General features: G+C 43.7%; 1 protein-coding gene across 1 annotated transcript in view; it reads right to left on the bottom strand.

Moving 5' to 3' along the window:
• Positions 1-18905, bottom strand: part of LOC310870313 (uncharacterized protein) — a 22308-nt gene extending 3403 nt beyond the window's left edge. Inside the window, exons 1-17 of the mRNA XM_083781486.1 lie at positions 18748-18905; positions 16646-16689; positions 15145-15165; positions 14747-15040; positions 14343-14470; positions 13443-13586; positions 12961-13116; positions 12616-12763; positions 12094-12266; positions 8509-8637; positions 6831-7019; positions 4228-4366; positions 3524-3556; positions 3110-3415; positions 2132-2326; positions 1646-1829; position 1 (exon numbers count right to left, since the gene is read on the bottom strand). The exon at position 1 is cut by the window's left edge and continues 151 nt beyond it. Of these exons, the coding sequence (XP_083637612.1) occupies position 1; positions 1646-1829; positions 2132-2326; positions 3110-3415; positions 3524-3556; positions 4228-4366; positions 6831-7019; positions 8509-8637; positions 12094-12266; positions 12616-12763; positions 12961-13116; positions 13443-13586; positions 14343-14470; positions 14747-15040; positions 15145-15165; positions 16646-16688 (2283 nt within the window). The 5' untranslated portion in view covers position 16689; positions 18748-18905. The remainder of the gene's footprint in view (positions 2-1645; positions 1830-2131; positions 2327-3109; positions 3416-3523; positions 3557-4227; positions 4367-6830; positions 7020-8508; positions 8638-12093; positions 12267-12615; positions 12764-12960; positions 13117-13442; positions 13587-14342; positions 14471-14746; positions 15041-15144; positions 15166-16645; positions 16690-18747) is intronic.
• Between the last annotated feature and the right edge of the window lie 1095 nt (positions 18906-20000).

The raw sequence follows: 20000 nt of genomic DNA, 5'->3' as shown, positions 1-20000 counted from the left end.
ACTGGAGAAACAACAGTCAGTCATTAAGACATGAGACGTTTCATTCTTATTCTGGCTACCAGACTGGAATGAACTGCCCATTACAGTCAGAACTACAGACTCACTCCCAATCTAAACTATGGAATGAACTTCCCATTGCAGTCAGAACTACAGACTCACTCCCAATCTGAACTATGGAATGAACTTCCCATTGCAGTCAGAACTGCAGACTCACTCCCAATCTTTCGACCATAGTCTGAAAACCTACCTCTTCCGACTCCATCTTAGCTCCATAGGACTTGGCCTATAGCCTTGACGACCTTACATGTTTATGAAAAGGCTACAATGTAATTTAAATAGTTAATGTTATGTAGACAGATGCCATGTCATATAGTGCTATAGTGTATATAGTTTCAACGTAGAGATTATTGTTTCATTGTTGAGTCAAAACTCAGAAATGGACAATCTGGTCAGCATGACATCTCACACCTCAGAAACTACATCTCCCAGAATGCAGCAGCAAGATGGCTGCTCATTACCTGATTAGGAGCACCTTAAAAGGAATGGAGCTTCATCATTCTCTCAAACAAACACAGATGCAAACAGCAAAGACAACTCTTGGGTTCTACCTCCAAAGACGCCAATGGTCGGTGATATTGTATCGTTTTATTTACACTATGCACTGCAGTACTGTTTGATGTGGTTAAAATCTGGCTAATTGTGTTTAGTAGCTTCAACTGCTTCAGTCTGAAGTGGGGAGGAAACATTAACTTGCTTGAGAGCAGCATGTTAGCACACATAGCATTCAGAGCAGCATGATAGCACACATAGCATTTAGAGCAGCATGTTAGCACACATAGCATTCAGAGCAGCATGTTAGCACACATAGCATTCAGAGCAGCATGATAGCACACATAGCATTTAGAGCAGCATGTTAGCACACATAGCATTCAGAGCAGCATGTTAGCACACATAGCATTTAGAGCAGCATGTTAGCACACATAGCATTCAGAGTAGCATGTTAGCACCCAGAACATTCAGAGCAGCATGTTAGCACACAGCATTCAGAGCAGCATGTTACACACATATCATTTGAGCAGCATGTTAGCACACATAGCATTCAGAGCAGCATGTTAGCACACATAGCATTCAGAGCAGCATGGTAGCACACATAGCATTTAGAGCAGCATGTTAGCACACATACAGTAGCATTTAGAGCAGCATGTTAGCACACATGCAGTAGCATTTAGAACAGCATGTTAGCACACATAGCATTCAGAGCAGCATGTTAGCACACATAGCATTCAGAGCAGCATGTTAGTACACATAGCATTCAGAGCAGCATGTTAGCACACATAGCATTTAGAGCAGCATGTTAGCACACATAGCATTTAGAGCAGCATGTTAGCACACATAGCATTCAGAGCAGCATGTTAGCACACATAGCATTCAGAGCAGCATGTTAGCACACATAGAATTCAGAGCAGCATGTTAGCACACATATCATTTAGAGCAGCATGTTAGCACACATAGCATTCAGAGCAGCATGTTAGCACACATAGCATTCAGAGCAGCATGTTAGCACACATAGCATTCAGAGCAGCATGTTAACACACATAGCATTCAGAGCAGCATGTTAGCACACATAGCATTCAGAGCATCTTACACGCAGTGAGCAGCGGTGAGGACCCAACAGGAATGGATGAGGACGCCTCCACAGACGTGTCCAAACGGATTCGATGAGTTTCTGCGTCTGCGCTGCAGAGACACCTGCCATGGATGGTCTCCAGGTCGGGACAGAGTGCCTCCGCTGATTGTGAGCATATTGCCGATCCGCTTGCCGCACGTTCCTGAGTCAAATGGAGACAGAGCGTGAGAGCCATGGAGAGAAGTGTGTGTGTGTGTGTGTGTGTGTGTGTGTGTGTGTGTGTGCGCGCGCGTGCGTGCGGTCCGTGCGTGTGGGCGTGTGTGCGAGCCATGGAGAGAAATGTGCGGTTAGGAGATCAAGGCAAGAAATACAATTTAAGCTTGTTCCACACACGCATCGACGCATGCACTCGCGCACACACACACACACACACACACACACACACACACACACACACACACACACACACACACCAATCCAACAACACTGACAAACTACACTTACTTCCACATTTTATTGTTAAAGGTGTCCATTGTCCATCCACACACGTAACACTGTGGGGTCCTCTGGTCCAAGTGTATCCCACCATGCATTCGTACAACACCTTCTCTCCGGGTGCGTACGCGTCTCGTCTCGTATCTTTCATGATGCTGTTCATAAGGAGGACCTCTGGGGGTCCGCAGTGCTTTGTCAGCGTCGCTGTGGAGAGATGCAGCCGTCCACAATGAGCACAGATAGACACTAGGTGGCACCAGAGAGAACCTGCCCTTCTGCCCTCTAGACAGCAATATGCCCTTTATGAGAGTTACTGTTTTGTACAGTTTGTTCATTTTACTTTTGTTTTGTACAGTGTGTGTTGCCCATGGTGACATCATGTTTTGTACAGTATGTACAGTATATACAGTATGTGGCCCATGGTGACATCATGTTTTTACAGTATGTACAGTATGTACAGTATGTGTGGCCCATGGTGACATCATCATGTTTTTTTACAGTATGTACAGTATGTGTGGCCCATGGTGACATCGACCATTTCTGGATTAAAAGCTGATAATATATTATTATTTATGCCCCACAATCTATAAATCTCACACACTATTTAGCTGGCGGTTTCACGCGCCGCACAATGTGCCCTTTTTTACTTGAGCACCTGCCCCTCAAAATGTCTGTGCACGCCACTGAGAATGAGTTAGCTGTATGCCTGTATCTGTATGTGTGTGTGTGTGTGCGTGCGTGTGTCCTCTCCTAAAGGCCTCACAGAGGGTTTGTTGGGCTTCCTCCTCATGGAGCCTCTGGACACAGGCTGGGGCGCTAAACCATTGTCAGGTTGGGGGTGTATACTATTGTAGATTGTCAGGTTGGGGGGGTGTAATCAGTATTGTTCTCCACAGAATCAAGACTTTTTCTCTGCAGATTCTTGGAGAGACTAGATGGATGGATGGATTGATGATGATTGTCAGTGTTGAAGTTATTCTTTGTTACCTGAACAGATCACCTCCAGTCTCTCCGCAGAATGACCAGCCTCCATCGTTACACACTCCCTCAGTGAAGATTCAGATCCAACACAGGAAGATGTAATCCACCACACAGGTTGACGTGTAGAACCAGACCTCCATTTTGTGCTAACAGCAGAGCTACAGCCCAGCTGTCGACACACCACAGACGATGACTGGAGGTTCCAGCTAGACGTAAAATCAGCCGCTGGTTTCCACTCTCCCTGGTGTCTCACTTCGAGTTTACCAGTACAGGGACTGGTTCCGCCTTCCACCAACCTGACATCAGCAGACTCTGTACAGACAATATAATATCCAGTAAAAAGGTAATATTACTTTGATTATAAGGAAAACAAAAATCAGTTTACACTGTTGCGTAGTTGTCTGTTCTTGTTTTATTTACCCATTGTGTGGACTGTTGGATTAACTGGGAGAGCTGAAGAGAAACATGATCAAATTAATGAGTTTGAGTGTAACAGTAGATGGTTCCTGTCTAGCAGTACATCAGTGTGAGTTAACATGTTCAGTTGGGGGTGTATACTATTGTTGACCTATGAAATATTTTAAAATATAATTTAGGGATTTAGCAGACGCACTTAATGCAGAGCATGTGTCGTATCTGGGAACCCATAATTCTATGCAATATCTCGTTCGTGAACAAAATGTACTCAACTAGGTCGGATTACTAGCTGGCTGGCTTAATATGCAAGCCAGTTAGTCTCCGAGGCCTGTCTTTGTTATTTAAAGTCAATGTGTCGTTGGCCTGTTTACATGCCTTTTTGTTTAAGTTCAGATCCTGGGTCAGGATTTTACCATGCTAGAAGATGAACAATGGATCAAAGCTACAGTGATCTATACCTTCCAGGGAGTGGCCAAATGGCAGTCTGGAACAATGAGTATTGTAAACCCTTGATAACCAGTCAATTTCAATGTAAACTTGGTCAGTTGGGGCGCAAGCCTATGGGATGCACGTCGGCCACTCTGCTGGCGTGAGTCTATGCTTTACTGCTGTGCTGTGTACTCTGAAATAAACATCATGGAACATCATCTCGTCTGTCTGCCGTGTCTCACAAACTTTATATTGTTATGAAAATATACCACACATACAGGGCTTTCCTGGAGGGTTCACATCCTCCACATTCACTGTCACAGTGGCAGTGGCCGTGGGCAGCCTTGTGGCGAAGGGTTCGTCATTCTCAACAGCAACCAACAGTGTGTACTTGTTGTTTAACTCAAAGTCCAAGGCCTTGATGGATAGGTGGAGAGAAGCACAACAACGCCACAGATATGTTTATTATTACCAGCAACAAATGCTGTCACTAACACACTGGTTAAAAGAAACCCCTAGAAATTATCCAGGAGTTCTAATCTACTGTGGTGCATCCGGCTGTATATATATACGAACACAACTGGTCATTTTAGGAATATGTGCAGCAAGCGACAAATACCGTCCTCCCCACCTGGCTTTCCGTCCCCCATTTCCTAGGGGCTGGGGCAACACTTGTCAGTGGGGTATGTTCAATGGGAGGACAGAATACCAGAACACTCACCTCAACACAGTCTCGGGCGTTAATGCAGCGGAAAGGTATAACGGTCTCTACTTGGTATTCCTAAACGTAACCTAGGTAAACTATGCCTATACGGTTAAACCTAACCTCAACCTCAGTAAAATGGTGCCAAAAGCCTAAGCCTATTCATAAACTTAACCTCAGTAAAATTATAAACCCTAAACATATTTCCAACCTTATCCTCAGTAAAAACAATGAGTGGTCGGTGGAAAAAATGAGGACGAGCGTGTTTTAAGGCGAGCCTTCCGGTTACCGGAGGACGAATGAACTATTTCCATGTGAGGGAGTGTGTGCCGAGTTATTTTAACAAACACCAGTCTTGATCATAATGAAAAGGACACACTGAAATGTCTGCTATAGTGTTAGTGTACCATCAATGTATGGAGTGAAACTCCAATGTATCATATGTGGACTAGTAAGCCTTGCCGAGCCATGAGGCCCATAGGGCAGGAGCCCATCTCCTGTTTCTGTAGCGTGAGGCAGCTTGATGTACAAGTAAGTACACCCCCTGGACATGACGCTAGTGTGTCGCAGGGACTTACTCCCTATCCAACACGTGATGCTGAGTGCCAAGCAGGGAGGCAATGAGTCTTTGGTATGACCTGGCCTGGGGATCGAACCCCCGACCTCCCAGTCTCAGAGCGGACACTCAAACCACAAAGCCACTGTCACCGAGCTGGTTACCATGTGGAGTTTGTGGACAAACAACTATGTGGTTATGCCAAAAATAACGACGCAACACATCACAAGTCAAGATTCTTTCAGTTCCGCACGGCCATGATAGAAATGTGTTATGAATGCACATTTACTGTAGTAGCTTAACACAATCTGGACGGGAACCCGTTTTGGTGTTTTAACTAAGCATTATGCACCGAGTGGCGCGCTACGAGCTTGTAGGTCTGCTATTTTTGAAAAGTCGTGAAAATGTGGCACAAATCTTTGAATATATATTATTTCAGAGGACTTTTTATTTATCTCGACGTCAGGCCTAAACGGGTTAACACAATCTGCGATGATCTGAGATCGTCAGGTATTGTTATATCGACCAAGCCTCGTTGACAGTAATTTTTTTCTTTTTTTTTTAAAGATTTGTTTTTGGCTTTTGTGCCTTTATTAATATAATAATAATAAAACTTTATTTGTATAGCACCTTTCATGACATGAAATGCAGCTCAAAGTGCTTTACAGAACAATGGAGAATAAAAGAAAAGCAAGGCAACGACAGTAATGCAATACAGTGAGGACATGAATAACAAAAACTAAAAAAAACAACTAAAAGATCAATTAAAAGCAATGTTGTAGAAGTGGGTCTTGAGCTGAGCTTTAAAAATGTCTACAGTGGCTGCCTGACGAAGGTACAGAGGGAGCTTGTTCCATGCCGACGGCCCGTAGAAGCAAAAAGCTGCTTCCCCGTATTTTTTAGTTGCCATTTTTTTAGGCAAAGCGAGCAGGCCAGCAGTGGAAGACCTTAGCGGGCGGTTTGGGACATATTTAGGCAGGCAGTCATGTAGGTAGGAAGGTGCGAGACCATTGAGAGCTTTATAGACAAGTAAAATAATTTTAAAATCAATCCTAAAAACAACCGGAAGCCAGTGCAGTGATGCCAAAACTGAAGTAATATGTTCTCTCATCTTAGTTCTAGTTAAAACTCTGGCTGCTGCATTTTGGACAAGTTGTAATCTGTCAGTTGTTTTCTCAGGCAGTCCTGAAAAAAGTGCATTGCAGTAATCAAGCCGAGAAAAAACAAAGGTGTGGATTAGCGTTTTTGCATCGTCCAAGGACACATAGGCTCTGATTTGTGCAATATTTCTAAGGTGAAAAAGGCAATCTTGGTAACATGATTAATGTGTGAATTAAAATTCAATTCGGAATCAATAATAACCCCCAGGTTCTTTACTGTACTGTTACTTTCTATTGATAGTTACAGTGAAGACGGACAGGAAAGAAGATAACTAAGGGGAGAGACACGCAGCAAAGGATCGTCATGAACGGGACTCGAACACGCGGCACGCCGTCAGGCCAGAGGCTTTGTGTGGCATGCGGCACCCAGACAGGAATGTAAAGTATACGTTTAGTATTCATTTTGACGTGATCAACGACAACAAGGACTTCAAAGTGAAAAAAAAGTGGTTCGCTTTCTACCTTAGCTGTCTTGATGATTCCTTCCTGTTTGTTAACGGGGGACGTTTCCACAGAGAACAGCCCAGTGGGGTCACCGTTGACAATTGTGAACTTTGCGTTCCAGGCCGGGGAATGGGGCTCGTCGCCATCCGTCACAGTCATCTTGACGACCACAGCTCCCACTTTGTTTTCTGGGACAGTCGCCTCATACTAGGAGAGAGCACAGGCACATCATGTCAACTTGTCGAGCGAGAGTGTGAGTCAGTGTAGATAGAAGTAGAAGTAATACACTAGCATACAGTATGCGTCACATGTCAAGCAATGCTTTAAAACGGTTGCCATTTCATCAACCACTTTTCTGTTACTAGTGTGCTCGTGTGTTGTTGAACACATGCAGTACAGCATTTATGTCTCCTTTACATTAATCATATTTGCACTATACACAGGGCTGCACATAAGTGGTGCGCAGGTGCGCATGCGCGGTAAAAATTAAAAATGCGCTGTCAATCAAGCGCCGGGAAGCGCTTCTGCGTACCAACAGCTGGGGCCGCCCAGAATGATTATTATGGCCAGAATACTAGAAAATGTTGTGGCGAGAGCATTTCCCACCGACTGCCACTCAAAGTGGCTACTGGCCCAATCACAGCGCGTCCTTACTCATAAGGGGGAGGATCCATGCTTCTTTCTGAGTGCTAGGAGCCTGGGAGGAGGCGGAGGGCGGTTGACAGGAAAACCTTACACAAATAGTTTCGTCTTCTCTTCTCCGTTTCAGATAGCAAACTACTGTAGTCCCCGGTGTAAAAGGTCATGCTTTGGATGCTTTGCACTCTTCCCATTTGCCGCTGTGCTTGTGTTTGTTTTCCGGCTGTTGGAGCAGCATGGTTGCTCGTGTGCGATGCCGTCTCAAAACCCGAATCCGAGGCAGAAACCATATTAGCGTCTCTCACAGCCTAGGCACCGGCCACTGACTTTTTACGGGTACTAAGGTTTTAGTTCCGACATAGTGGAGTGGGAAGAGTTTAAAGCATTGCGGACTGGCACTGCTGCTGCCCAACATGAACACCGTGTCTCAACATACTGTCCCTTATTATCGTAAAGTCGGGTAGTGTACACTGTTTATTTTTTTCACCGAGGAGCCATGTGTGTGTGTCTGACTGTCTGACTACGTACGTCGCCTCATCTAAAAACAAAAGGGAACTAGGGAAGCCTGATGTATGATTCGCCGTACGATGTGTCGCATGTTAAAAAAATAGCTGATCTGCAAGCTCACAACGTGTCGCAACACGTTGTGAGCTAGTAGATTGGTTATTTAAATACAAAATAATACAAAATCTAAATATTGCTTTGATGCTCATATCATATTATCCTTAAGTTGTTAACTTGTTTTTATTATAATATGCATTCCATAGGGCTGGACCACACATGGACCTAGATTTTAGCAAATTTATATATTTTTAATAATGGGATGAATCTACAACAAGAGCCATTCTAGGGCTAAATCTAGAGTTGCAATACCCTCCATTGACTCCCCACTCATCCAATAAATATTGTTTTGCTATAAGTTATTCATCCCTCTTTTATCCATCCGGCGAGACGGGTCGCCGCATTTTAGGAGCACCAAGCAACTCCTCCAGGTGCTCTTCTGAGTACTAGACCAAAAAAGTTGTGTGCAGCCCTGACTATACAGTAGGCTACTTACCATTCTATTCTGAAAAGCGGGAGCATTGTCGTTGCTCTCTGTGACTGTAAGGATAACTTTGGTTCTTCCGCTCAATCCTTCTCCCCTCATATCCGCTGCTTGTACTTCGAGAGTGTACTTTGGGAATTGCTGCACACACACACACACACACACACACACACACACACACACACACACACACACACACACACACACACACACACACATTTGACTTTGACTTTATTACAATATGTAACTGTGACGGCTCTCTTCCCTTGATGCCAACTTGCCTCACCTATATACACTGTAGATTCAGGGTTCCCCAATAGGCGGCCCGCGGGCCATTTGCGGCCCACAGAGCGCCCCCTTGTGGCCCATGAAAGAATAAAAAAAAAAAAAGGGTTTTTTTAAAGGGTCCAAGATATAAATGGCATTACATGGGGGTCAGTAGCCTATGCATGTCAAACTGGGCATCCTTTTCAAATGGGGTCTTTTCGCGCGTGCAGACTCGGCCCCCAGCCTGGTACGCTAGTCAAAATATGGCCCTTGAGGAAAATTTATTGGGGAACCCTGATTGAGAAGAAGTCTACAAAAAGACTGACTAAGGGCCTCTACACACTGCAAGATATTTGCTCTGATTATGCGGTTGTGCTTGCCGACCCCCAAAAAAACCCAATCTGATCTGATCGGGCTTTGATCAGCAACGTTTTTTTCACGGAGTGTGAAGGCTCTGTTAGAACAGCTGGCGGCGAGAAATGTGCTCCATCGCCGACTGGACATCACACTGTATGAACGGGGTTGCAACTGCACCGAGAGAATGTCCATAGTACAGCCAATGAAAGACTTGAATTATGTTGATAAAGCGGCGTCGCAAACACGTAATCCATGCAACAGCACAAATGTTATGGGAAAAAGATTGAACAAACAGAAAGGTAGGAGCGCACACCAATATTGGGGAGGTGCTGACCGCAGGAGATAAAACTATGACTGAAGAAGGCAACTTGATGCCGAAACGTTGGAAAAATAAAACATGTGATGGCATCGTGACTACGAGCTGTGCGGCCTCTCTCCTTTCTCAGTCATGGAAAGAAATTGCCCATGGATGTGTGTGTGTGTGGGTGTGTGTGTGTGTGTGTGTGTGTGTGTGTGTGTGTGTGTGTGTGTGTGTGTGTGTGTCACATACGGAGAGAGATGTACTGTAAGAGAGACAGAACACAGACAGGTCGATTTTGAAGGTGCGGTTTACCAGGTCGTGATACATAAATTGGCCTCGCTCTGCGCACATTCGTATTATGAAAGGCATATCGGCCCGTGTTGAACGCACTCGGCCCGTGTTGAACGCACACACATTTGGCATACCGCGTCCCTGAATATTTTAGCATTGTGGGAGTGTCCATATGTTAATTATTCTCGCTTTGCGCAATTTGCTATTAAGCCCCTTGACCTAAAGACACTCAGCGCATAACGATTAGACGTGGGTCTGACCACCTCATAAACGCAAAAAGCACTGTTTGATTTGACACTTGAGCGCTCTGGGAGGCTGGTAGAGTGTTGCCATGTCTGTTTATTATATTTTTCTGTAAAGTTGCTTTCTGTGTGATTGCTTTTCTTGTTTCTAAAGTGGTTATTTGGGCTTTTCTCCTAATGTTGTTTAAACCAGTGCAAAACAAGCACATTCCCATGTCAAGGATCCCCAGATGAATGCATTTGCCCAACTAAGGACAGCTAATCCAAAAATTAAATAAAAAGATTACTTTTGAAAATAGCAGATCTATACCAGCTCACAATGCATCACATTCATTCATTAAAACTATGAACTCTGACTGCAGGGGGATATATAATGATCATTATAACAATGTGCAAGAACATATTTAAAAAGAAGGAAGAACTTTATATTTGTGGACAATCAAAATATGTTTTTTTATTTTAATGTGGTGTCATTCAAATTAATCTGGATATGGCAGACTCACTATTTAGAAAATAAAAACATGGCACTTCATTTAAAATAGGTTACAGACCCCTGTTATATGCGCTTATTTTTATAGACCCATTTACTTGTTTCTATGAGACATGGCAGTTTTGCGTCTATTTTTAAAAGATGTTGAGATTAGAAACGGCCATAATTCTTTCATTTCTCAACCTTAAAAATAAATAAAAACATCTCCATAATCCGTGGGAAATGTGCTTTCATATGCTGTATCACACCCGATTCAAGTCTTCTTCAATAAAATGCTACGAGCGAACTCAGCGAAGACCATACCATCGGGGCACCAGGATTACAGCACGCATTCAACTCATTCCTTGACTTGAATGAAATAAAATATAATAAACGTTATTTTACTGGTGTTTTTCAATAGAAACAAATAAAGAGCGTGTGTAGGCTACTGTGTGCAAGTGCAACAGTGCATATACATGCATGCACTAGGCTATATTTCTTCCGTGTCGGGATGGTGATTGAGCTCTTCAAGTTCACAGCCCGTTTGGTCTTTCATAAAAAAACCTTGATATTAGCCTATAAACACTCATGGTTCTCTCATTTCTCAACCGTTTTATTAAATGTAAAAATCTCCATATTCCTTAGGAATCTTGCTTTCATTCGCTGTATGGTACATGGTTCTATCGTTATCGAATTAATTAATTACGCATCTACTCGCAATTCCATTCCGATCTGAAAGGTGGGTCTGTTCTTTTGAGGCATAAAGGTGACAGCATGCAGTGCAATAGGAATAATTAACCCAAATGTGACAAAGGCATGTCATGTCTTCTATGGTGCCAGCCTGAAGAAATGTCATACCACGATCCCCAAAGTGCGCATTCCGTATGTGACATCAGCTGACTGGTAAAGAGAATAGTACGGACATGTTGATTGGGTACGTCTCAAACACGCCTTAAACACACCCATGACTAATTCAAGGCCGTTTTGCGCACTCCGGGGGGTGTCAAAAGCGCTTCTTAACATGCCCAAAATTGCAATATGACATACTACACGCCCCCAGATCATAATACTGTAATTAGATTAGTAATATAGAAGTAAGTAAAATAGAAGTCCTAAATCGACCCCTGAATCTTGATGTTCATAATTCTGTCTCGCTCTAGTGCACGTGCACCTACTTTCCGCCCTGTATATATGCATTCACTCACTCACACGTAGCGTCCTGTCTCGCTCTAGCGCACCTACCTACTCACATACTTTTGACAATGTGTATTCCTGTGTGCAGCAGGTGTGAGAGAGAGTATATGCGTACAGAGAGAGACAGAATTATTTAATGAAAATCAAGATTTGGTGTCCTGTCTCGATCTAGCGCACCTACTTTTCGCCCGGTGTATGCATTCACTCACTCACTCTCTCCACTTCAGCCATCAATACACTGCAGACATAACCGATACCTACATGTATACGGTACATACAGATTATTATTTTGTTTCTCTGGTTTATTTTGTGAACATTAATACATTTACTAATTGCATCTTGAACTCTGTTCGGTCTCCCTTTTTGGCAAAATATACTGTATATATATTTTAATTCACCTGCTTACCAATTACGAGGTAAGGTGGAGAAAACTCTAAAATAAATACCCTAAACAATATTGATAGCAAATGGCTTACCTCTCTGTCCAAACCACCTGCATTGACTCTGATGACTCCACTGACTGGGTTGATTGCAAACAGGTTACCAGCAGGAGTCTTTGGTTCCTGATTCAGAATGACGTAGCGGATATCTGAATTGTCATTGCCTGGCTCATCTGCATCTGTAGCAGTCACTGTACACACCACAGTGCCTGCAGAAATAGACAAGGAGAGACCAACATTACAATGAGCCTTACACTACATTGTGACAGCCACCAATGAAGCAGACAGCTTCAGGGGCAGCGGTGGCAGAACGGTTTGCGGAGCGGTCTTGATATCGGAAGGTCGCTAGTTCGTATCCCCGGACCGGCACGTTAAAATTACCACTGCTGAAGTGCCCTTGGACAAGGCATTGAACCCCTACCATGGAATGTTCTATGAGCAGGGCCTGCCTGTAAACAAGTTATTGAGCTTAGTCCAGTTACCCTGGGTAAACATAGTACCTTTTCTTTCCTTTCCTTTGCCACCAGCAGAACTTAAACGCTAGTTTACGAATCTTACCAAGAGGCGAGGCGTCCGGAACTTCTCCCAGATAGGCGTCTTGAGTGAAAAGGGGTTTGTTATCATTCTGGTCAATGACAACCACGTGTATGTCCATTGGTTCCTCAACAATCATTCCTGATTGCGCATTAACAGCATGAGCTTGGAGCTGCATAAACAAACATATTTGAAATATTAAGACTTAAGAACTATGAATGCATAGCCTAAGTAACAGACAGCAAAGTGGAAAATTAACTGGAAAATTAAGTTAGACCATATTGATGAATGTACATACAAATCCAAGTTGGTATGGCATTTAAAAACACTTGAGATGAGATGAAAGACATCACGCAAAACAGTACTTACAGTGTAAAAGGGTATTCTCTCTCTGTCTAAGGGCTGATTAACAAACAACCAGCCAGATTTTTTGTCTATAGTGAAAAGCTCAACAGGGGGCAGGTCTGCTCCTGGTCCAGTAACGCTATAAAACATCAGCATCGTGTAACCACCATCTGAACGAATCTGCAAAGAATAAAATATAATCGAAACTTTAACATGTAAGAATGTACCAGTAGTCCAGTACGGGCCTTTTTTTGTTTTAAGGATGAACATTAAAATACTTCAGGTTTTGTCCGGTTTTGCGCCATCTGATTTCATGTCACAGTATTTACAGCTGTACACCGACAGTGCCTCAGGTATGTGAGCTCCACAGTGGAAGAATCGACAGGAATGTTGTCTTCATCCCCGATTGACCGACGTGACAAATAACCATGTTCATCCTTCAGTAATTACAAAGGAAATGAATGTAGTTCTTCGACCAATGCGAAGCAATTAAAGCCCGATCTCACCTGAACCATTGCTCTGGGGAAGGGTCCACGGTCGTTCTCAGGATAATTGATAGGAGGGATGACCCAGGCTCTTTTCTGTCTCCTCAAACCTCTAGTGGACTTGGGGAAGTGCAGGACCACCACTCCGGGATTGGCTACAGCGGCCTGTGGGAAAATACAGTTTTAGAGATTGCGGGCTGTATTTTGCGTGTCTTAAGTACCAGGTCTTATTCCCTAACTTGAGTAAACTAAAGACCTGGAGGCGTGATCAATGCTCTTTGGCCACTCAGAATAGCCAAATGGCATTGATCACGCCTCCAGGTCTTTAGTTTACTCAAGTTAGGGAATAAGACCTGGTACTTAAGACACGCAAAATACAGCCCATATTCTTAACCCATTTTGGACTGAGGTCGATAAAAAAAAAACATTTTCCTGAAAAACACATGTTTCTATGTCAGTGGTGCTCAACCTTTTTCATGTCAAGGACCCCCAGAATTATCTCTATTGGGCCACGGACCTCCATCTCAAAATATGTAGTTCCAGGGACCCCCAGAAGCCAATATTTTAGTTAAAAATGTTCACTCTGAAATATATATTCAATGATTTGCGCCACATTTTCACAACTTTTCAAAAATAGCAGACCTACAAGCTCGTAGATCTGCTATTTTTCAATAGCTAAAGTATAACATAATGCTTAAAACACTAACATGGGCAGATAAACATAGCATTTGTATCGGCAAATGCAACAGCAAGTGTTAACTGATCAACACAGAATCAAACAAAAATAAATATTTACCAACGTTCATTATTGTTCCGTCTAACGTACAGTCGAGTGAGTCGAGTGATAACAAGAGAGATGTCAATTAACTTCATATGACTAATGTCATGCCCCATACTAATGGTCTGCTGTAGTCTCCATACCTCTATACTCTGGATAGAGCTCGCCTCAGTGCTTTGCTGCTTTTGTTGGTTGGCAACGTCCATCTCAGTGATGTGATGCTGATGGTGGTTGGCATAGTCGGTCTTATCGATGTGATGCTGATTGTCTCCTTGGTGATTACGATGGTGGTGATTAAAGTTTAAAATGTAAAACAACACAGAGACGCTTTCCTGGACTTAAAGGGTTAAGAACTAGACAGACAGACAGACAGACAGACAGACAGACAGACAGACAGACAGACAGACAGACAGACAGACAGACAGACAGACAGACAGACAGACAGACAGACAGACAGACAGACAGACAGACAGACACACACACACACACGCATGCACAGACAGACAGACAGACTAGATGAGTATCATTGTTGAAGTCATGTTGTTACCTGAACAGATCAGCTCCAGACTGGAGGAGGCAGTATCAGACTTCATTGCTCCACATTCCCTCAGTAGAGATTCAGATCCAACACAGTTAGATGTCCTCCATACAGGTTGATCTGTAGAACCACGTCTCCGTTCTGTAGAAACAGCAGAGCCGCAGCCCAGCTGTCTACACGCTACAGATGATGACTGAAGGTTCCAGCCATAAGGACTCACTGGTCTCCATTGGTCCTGGACTTTGATCTCCAGTCTACCAGCACAGCGTCTAGCTCCTCCCACCATCCTGACATCACCGGACTCTGCAAATACAATAAACAGTTAACATAAAGTAATATTTACTCTGATTATAAATACTTCTAGGTTACAATCTGTAATGTGTGTTTGTTTGTTGATGTTTGTTTACCTGTTGTTGTTGTTGTGAGAGCTGCAGAGAAACAGGATACCATTAAATGATTAGGCTTCACTCACACAATCACAACAGATTGTTGTATAGCTGCATGAGACTTGTTTACTGATGCAAGCTCGCAATTAATTTCCAATGGGAGTCACATGGTTTGACACAACATTTTTGTTGCAAGTCATGACTGAACCATACCTTAAAATACAACAAGGACATTATTGACTTACCCTGCAGTGCAAGAACATTGTTGTCCCTTTATATTTTTGTCCTTGTCACGCCCCACCCCTCTGCCTTTGTATTTGAGCCGTGACTCATGGCTCCAAACCCTGAACTCTTATTATGACATGAGCATTTTGTGTTTAGTTCATGTTCTGTAATATCTTGAATGTTATGCCTTGAATGTTAAAGAAAGCGCTTGTCATGTGTGTTGCCTTGAACACTTGGAACCTAAGTAGGTTTTGGACTAATTCTGTATGTGCTGTCTGTATTTGGCCTTGTGGTGTTTGGTTTTGGTTTACTGTTACTCTGTTGTTGTTTTGGTTGTGCCTTGTTTTGTAGTATTGTTCTGTGCTTTCCTGCCTCCTCTTGTTGGTGTTTCCTGTTCTGTCTACCTACCTGATTATTGTATCCTAGTCACCTGTGTTCTGTTTGCCTGTTAGCATATCCTGTGTTTGATTGTGTTTTGAGTTCACCTGTGTCCTGTTACCCCTGTCTATTTAAGCCCTGTATTTGCAGTGTGCCCTTGTTGGTTCGTAGACCTTTGTCGAGTGAGCTTTGTGTCTGATATTGCCTATGTTTTGCCTTTTTGAATACCCCTGATTGATAGTTAAATAAACACCTTGAAGATATCTACTCTGCATCTGGTTGCCTGCTTTTGGGTCCTACTCCGTAACTCATTCCTGACAGTCCTGAACATCAATGGACAAGACTTGGGGTGGCTGACTTTTACATTGCGATTGGTTAGCTTTCGCCTCGATTTGAATGTCATGTTCAAATTGGCATTACTCCGGCGACACACTATTTCATGAATGTACTTTTCAAAGGCATATTATAGTCCCTTTTGCCTTGTTCTCTCCGATATCTCCTTACCACTACTACTCCATATTGTAGTCCCTTTTGCCTTGTTCTCTCCGATATCTCCTTACCACTACTACTCCATCCTTCAGGATGTCTTTCACTGACATGGAGGAATACAACTCCATTGCACTGGTGAACGCAGGTAAGACAGCTTGACCAGGATCCTACCTTAGTAACCGTCGCTAACGTGGTATTGGCCAACAGCGGGCTTGGGTGGGACTTAGCGAAGAGCTAATTGGATCCATTGGAATGTGGTCAGAGACCTCCAGCTCTCCACAGTTGCTTCAGCAGAGAACCACACTTTGATCAATCAATTTGACCCAATATATATTTTACTCAAATTTCTGAGAATAAATCTCGCACATCCATAAATGGACACGACAATAAGTACTCTGTTAGTAGTAAAAGTATTAATAAATATACTCACCAGGAAGAGCTGTGGCGAGAAACCACAGGAGGGCCAACGTCATCCTGTGGACACACACACACAAACACACACACACACACACACACACACACACACACACACACACACACACACACACACACACACATATTTATATCCACATCAGAAATACAACACAAGAACATGAAACTACTGTACTACAACATGACGTCACTGAGCCGCGGTGGTAATGACTCACCGCTCACCCAGACACATCTCTCTGTTTTTACTAAAACTACAGCATGACGTCACTGAGCCGCGGTGGTAATTATGAGACTCACCTCTCACCCCAACACATCTCTCTGTTTTTACTAAAACTACAACATGATGTCACTGAGCCGCGGTGGTAAGATACTCACCTCTCACCCCAACACGTCAGGTTAGGAGGGAGCATTCTTACAAACAAATGACCAGAGACAAGAAGCAAGTCCTTCCAAGTCCAAGGAGGCCAATGGTCGGTGATGTTTGTCATTATGTTTACAATACTTATAATGTGTTACAATGTGATCTAATGTGTATACTGCTAGCTTGGATTGGGAAGGAATTCAACTTCAAGCAGAATTGCTTTCATTTTGTGTTTGAAAGTGTAAAAGTATACTTTACAAAAGAATAAGTACAAAGTTAGAAATGTTAAAATTATTTACATTTATTTAAGAATTTAAAATACTTCTAAATGTGAACAATTATTGATTTACTATGTTACTCAATAAAGTCCCATCCTACTATAAATCGCCACGTCTCTGCGTACGTACGTGTACGGTTGTAATGCACCCACCGACTTCACATTCGACACACGCGTTCCACACGCCCACAGGGAGTGCAGTGCCAGGTATCGAGTCGGTTGGACCCAAGGTTCTCCAGAGCCACCACAAAAGGCTCTGCTCAGGCTCTGCCAGTGGGCCTAATGAGGCAAACTCCTTTCACCTGTGCAATTTCCAGCCTCTACCTCAGCCAATTGAGGCTCAACCAATCATGCTCTGCCAGCTGGACGATTTGATTGCCAAGTACACTTTTCAGTTTGCAATCTTCACACACAGACACATACACAAAACTCCATGTGGGACACCGGCTGACAACAGTTAAAATGGGTGCTATGACAATGTATATCATCACGTTGCATCGTTCCCAAGTAGGCCGGTGGCCGACTGCGACGGGTCTAGTATCAGGTCTAGTATCAATCAATCAAATAAATTGATTAATTAAAGATCCTATGGGGGGCGATATTGCATAGACTATCGGTGAAAAATAATTGAAAACAGCTGATCTGCAAGCTCTGCATCTAAACTTAGGTGGTTTGCACTCTAAGGCCTGACTCACACCTTATCTAGCATACAACATTGATGCATGCTAGATGTATATATACAAAGGGTTTGTTTACATCTTGCCCCAATGCATTTCCAATGGAAGTCACATGGTTAACTAGAAAAAGTGCCCTACTGGGCACAGGTCTCCACCAGGATGAGCAGATGTGAAGAATTCCAGGCAAAGGTTTTTCCTTGGCCTCTAGGGAGTTGGCATAGAAAGTTATCCACAGATCCGTGCAGTTAGAGGTAAAAACACTTTTGGGCCAGTTATAGCGCCACCTTGAGGCTGAGTTGAAATTGTTCATGTGGCATTTCGTCCTCGGCCTAGTGGGAATGTGGGTGCACAATTTCACGGAAATCTCGCGATGTGTTCATGATTTGCAGCATTGTGTTTGAAACTGAGCACTCCTGTGAACTTTGGAAGCCAATCTTAACCAATCAGGATGGAGTCTGAGAAATCTGAAAGAGCGGTTTGGTTGAATGGCTCTTGTGCAAAAACTTGTTTTGCACAAAGCGGCCTCCTGGTGGCGCTATAACAGGCCGTTCTGGAAAGTTTGGGGCAGAGGTTCATGGTTGGCATCCAGGGAGTGTGTGTGCAAAATTTGGCATCGACCGGGTTAACGGTGGCTGAGATTAGCTGGTCACGGACGGACACACGGACACACGGACGGACAGCCTTCGGCTGGTGGAGACAATAATAAGCAGAATTGGCAACCTGACTGTAGAAAGTAACAGTACAGTAAACTTACATGTGTGTGTTTAAAATAGAAAATGTCTTACCTTTAAGAAAACAGAAGACTCAGGATGTGTTGGAGAAGACGTCTTGACTTCTCCTGTCTCTCTCTCTCTCTCTGTCTGTCTGTCTGTCTGTCTGTCTGTCTGTCTGTCTGTCTGTCTGTCTGTCTGTCTGTCTGTCTCTCTGTCTCTCTCTCTCTCCCTCTGTCTCTCTCTCTCTCTCTCTCTCTCTCTCTCTCTCTCTGCAGTTGAGTCTGCTGTGTGTGTCACGGTGTGCGTCTCTCTCTCTCTCTCTCTCTCTCTCTCTCTCTCTCTCTCTCTCTCTTCCTTTAGGTCGAGCAGTCAGTTGCCCAGGGCGCCATGAGGGGAGGGGAGGGGGGGCACCCACCAAGCATGCACCCCCCCTCTCTCTCTATGTGTGTGTGTGTTCTGAAACCCCTCCCCCCCTCCCTCTCTCTCTCTCTCTCTCTCTCTCTCTCTCTCTCTCTCTCTCCAAAATGGCACATTATTTATTTTCCCCCAGAAGGAGTGTTTTTTCCCTTTGTCATACTTCGGAATTCTGGGAAATTTGTTTCCAATTTTGGGAAGAACTCCTCTCTAATATTTGTGTAGTTTTTACATTGTGTTAAGAAGTGTAACTCTGTCTCTATAGCTCCGTCATCACAGTGTGTAGTTTTTACATTGTGTTAAGAAGTGTAACCCTGTCTCTATAGCTCCGTCATCACAGTGTGTAGTTTTTACATTGTGTTAAGAAGTGTAACTCTGTCTCTATAGCTCCGTCATCACGGTGTGTAGTTTTTACATTGTGTTAAGAAGTGTAACTCTGTCTCTTTTATTACATTTCCACAAGTTACAAGTCATCACAGTACATATCAAAGCTTGGCATTCCATACAAACTCTGTCTCTATAGCTCCGTCATCACAGAAGGATCTCTCTCTCTCTCTCTCTCTGTGATCTGAAACCCCTCCCCCTCTTACCCATGTGGGGAAGTCCCCCCCCCCCCTCTCTGTCTCTCTCTCTGTGTGATCTGAACCCCTCCCCCTGTTACCCATGTGGGGGGGGGGGTCTTCCCCCCTCTCTGTCTCTCTCCCTGTGTGATCTGAAACCCCTCCCCCTCTTACCCTCTATCTCTCTCTCTCTCTCTCTCTCTCTCTCTCTCTCTCTCTCTCTCTCTCTGTGTTTCTGAACCCCCCCCCCCCCCCCCCCAGTGAAATGTTTTAGTGGAGTTTTGATACTTTCATCAGGCTTTTAATGCAAGTGAATCATGCAGGAACCCAGGCTACCAAATCTGTATAGTT

The sequence above is a fragment of the Protomyctophum parallelum genome, assembly GCF_964188405.1.
Source record: "Protomyctophum parallelum genome assembly, chromosome: 14".
NCBI lineage: Eukaryota > Metazoa > Chordata > Actinopteri > Myctophiformes > Myctophidae > Protomyctophum > Protomyctophum parallelum.
The sequence above is the reverse complement of the archived record's forward strand: the minus strand, read 5'-3'. Positions and strand labels throughout refer to the sequence as shown.